A 1987-nucleotide genomic window follows, 5' to 3' on the forward strand; every position below is an offset into this window, starting at 1 on the left:
AGACAGCAGCAAGGTGCCTTGTTTGCTAGAGGAGCTGGGAAAGCCGTCAGAAGTCCGCAAAGATCATCAAGCAAAACAAAAGAAAAGAAGCGACCGTTTGCTCTGTATGGGTGGGGAGAGAAGCAGATGAATACAGGAAGCCAAAGGACTCACAACGTCCTGGTGTCCGCCCCGCTGAGCGAGGTATGTGCTGCCTGCCCTCTGCCCTGGGGTGGGCTCAGGCTGTGTCCCATCCCTGTCATACCCTGTGGTCACTGGGAGATCGTAAGGGCCAAGGAAACACAGCGGGAGGAATCTGCATGTCAGCTGCCAGGAGCCGGCCGGCACCGGAGGGCTCACAGCACTGATCCAGGCGAACACATGGGCGGTCAGGGCCTTTGGCCCGCGAGGTGGGGCTGGGGGTGTGGTGGGGGGGACTTGGCTGGGGTGTCGGGGCGTGAGAGGTTCCCTGGTCCTGCGCTCCAATAACTGGGCGTCCTCCACTCCTGTTTCTGGTTCGTGGCTCAGATCGCTCTCTCGGCAGCTTGAGTCTGCCCTACACCCCTTTGTTCTTGGGATTAAACTCCAATGACTATTCCCACTCAAATACACCTGATGCCTTGGACTCCCAGGACCTCAGTTGTCCTCTGACACAAGCCTGGCCTGCCCCTGCTCACTGTCCTGAGAACATGTCAGATGGATGGCCCTCCCGTGTGGAGCCACAAAGCAGTCATGTATGTCAGTGTTCATTAATACTGTTCCTTCAGCCTAAAGCAAAGAAAGAACAAGAAGCAGCAGGAGAGGTGGAAACTGTTTGAATGGTGGTTAAACACCATAATCACGTTTTACTGAACAGGCTTCTGAACCCTGGTAGATGGTGGCATTTCGAGTGATATTTGAGACAACAAAGCTGTGGTTTAAGCAGAGACCTCTGGCAATACCTTGGGATTAAGTTCAATAGGCTTTACCTGTCATATAAAATGTCTTAGGAGGTAAAATTGCTTGAGATCCTTCTTAGTAATTTGCTATGAAGCAAAGTCCTTCAGTGGCATATATGTCGGTGCCTAATGCAGTCCCAGTAGTTTTTCTGAGCCCGTTTCCGGAGGCACAATCAGGTTGCTTCCCCTCGGCATCGGACATTTAGTGCAGTGAATACGTTCTGTCGCTCCGTTTTGTATCATTGATGGTGGGTCAGCCACAGACTCGGCACAGCTCCCTCGAGAAGCTTCTGTGCGCAGAGCGACAATGACAAGACAGGGCTGGCCTCCACACTGCTTCAAGTGACCTGGGGTGGCTTCACTGCAGAGATAGTCTTGAAAATTAGTACAAAAGCCACTTAAGTGGTTGTACCTTGATTTTTGAACTCTCCCTAGATTCATGAGTCAGCATTACGAGCCAAGAACAGGAGACAGGTGGAAAAGAGGAAACTGGCTGCTCAGAGGCAGCGGGCTCACTCAGACGATGTGGAGAAAAGCAGAAGGACCAAGCCTTTGTCTTCGGAGAACCCGTGGATGACTGAGTACATGAGATGCTACTCGGCTCGAGCCTAAAGGAAAAAGCAGCTGTCTGGACAGCTTCCTTTAAGAAGTCTAAATGCAAGAAGAACAAACAAAAATCATCAAAAGCAACTGGACACAGGTCTAAAGAAACCAACTGATTATGCCGGGTTTTTCTTAAGGAGTTTCCTAAAGGTTGCTGTTTGGATGAACCCTCGTCACCTTCCTCAGCAGCAAGGTGACTGACAGTTGAAACCACAGACACTTGGTTATTTATGAAGATAATTCCCTAAATCTTTGATATTCTTACAAGGGTTTTGTTTTAAAGCATCTTAATCCTTTAAGATATCGACACCAAATGCCTTTAAATGGCTATAGATGCTTCACACTCAGTAATTTTTCTATAAGTTCTATAAATTTTCCCAGTCTTTTCCCTCATACCTTCCTATTGTTTTGAATATTACAAAAGTACTAGTACATGGTTAAAATAACTTAAAATAAAAAGACGTATA

The 1987-nt window shown here is 48.2% G+C and overlaps 1 protein-coding gene across 1 annotated transcript in view; it reads left to right on the forward strand.

The window, feature by feature from the left end:
- CCSAP (centriole, cilia and spindle associated protein) overlaps positions 1–1981 on the forward strand; it is a 14580-nt gene extending 12599 nt beyond the window's left edge. Inside the window, exons 4-5 of the mRNA XM_019626350.1 lie at positions 3–183; positions 1353–1981. Coding sequence (XP_019481895.1) covers positions 3–183; positions 1353–1529 — 358 coding nt within the window. The 3' untranslated portion in view covers positions 1530–1981. The remainder of the gene's footprint in view (positions 1–2; positions 184–1352) is intronic.
- Positions 1982–1987: the final 6 nt, after the last annotated feature.

This window comes from Hipposideros armiger, unplaced genomic scaffold (assembly GCF_001890085.2).
Source record: "Hipposideros armiger isolate ML-2016 unplaced genomic scaffold, ASM189008v1 scaffold_667, whole genome shotgun sequence".
Lineage (NCBI taxonomy): Eukaryota > Metazoa > Chordata > Mammalia > Chiroptera > Hipposideridae > Hipposideros > Hipposideros armiger.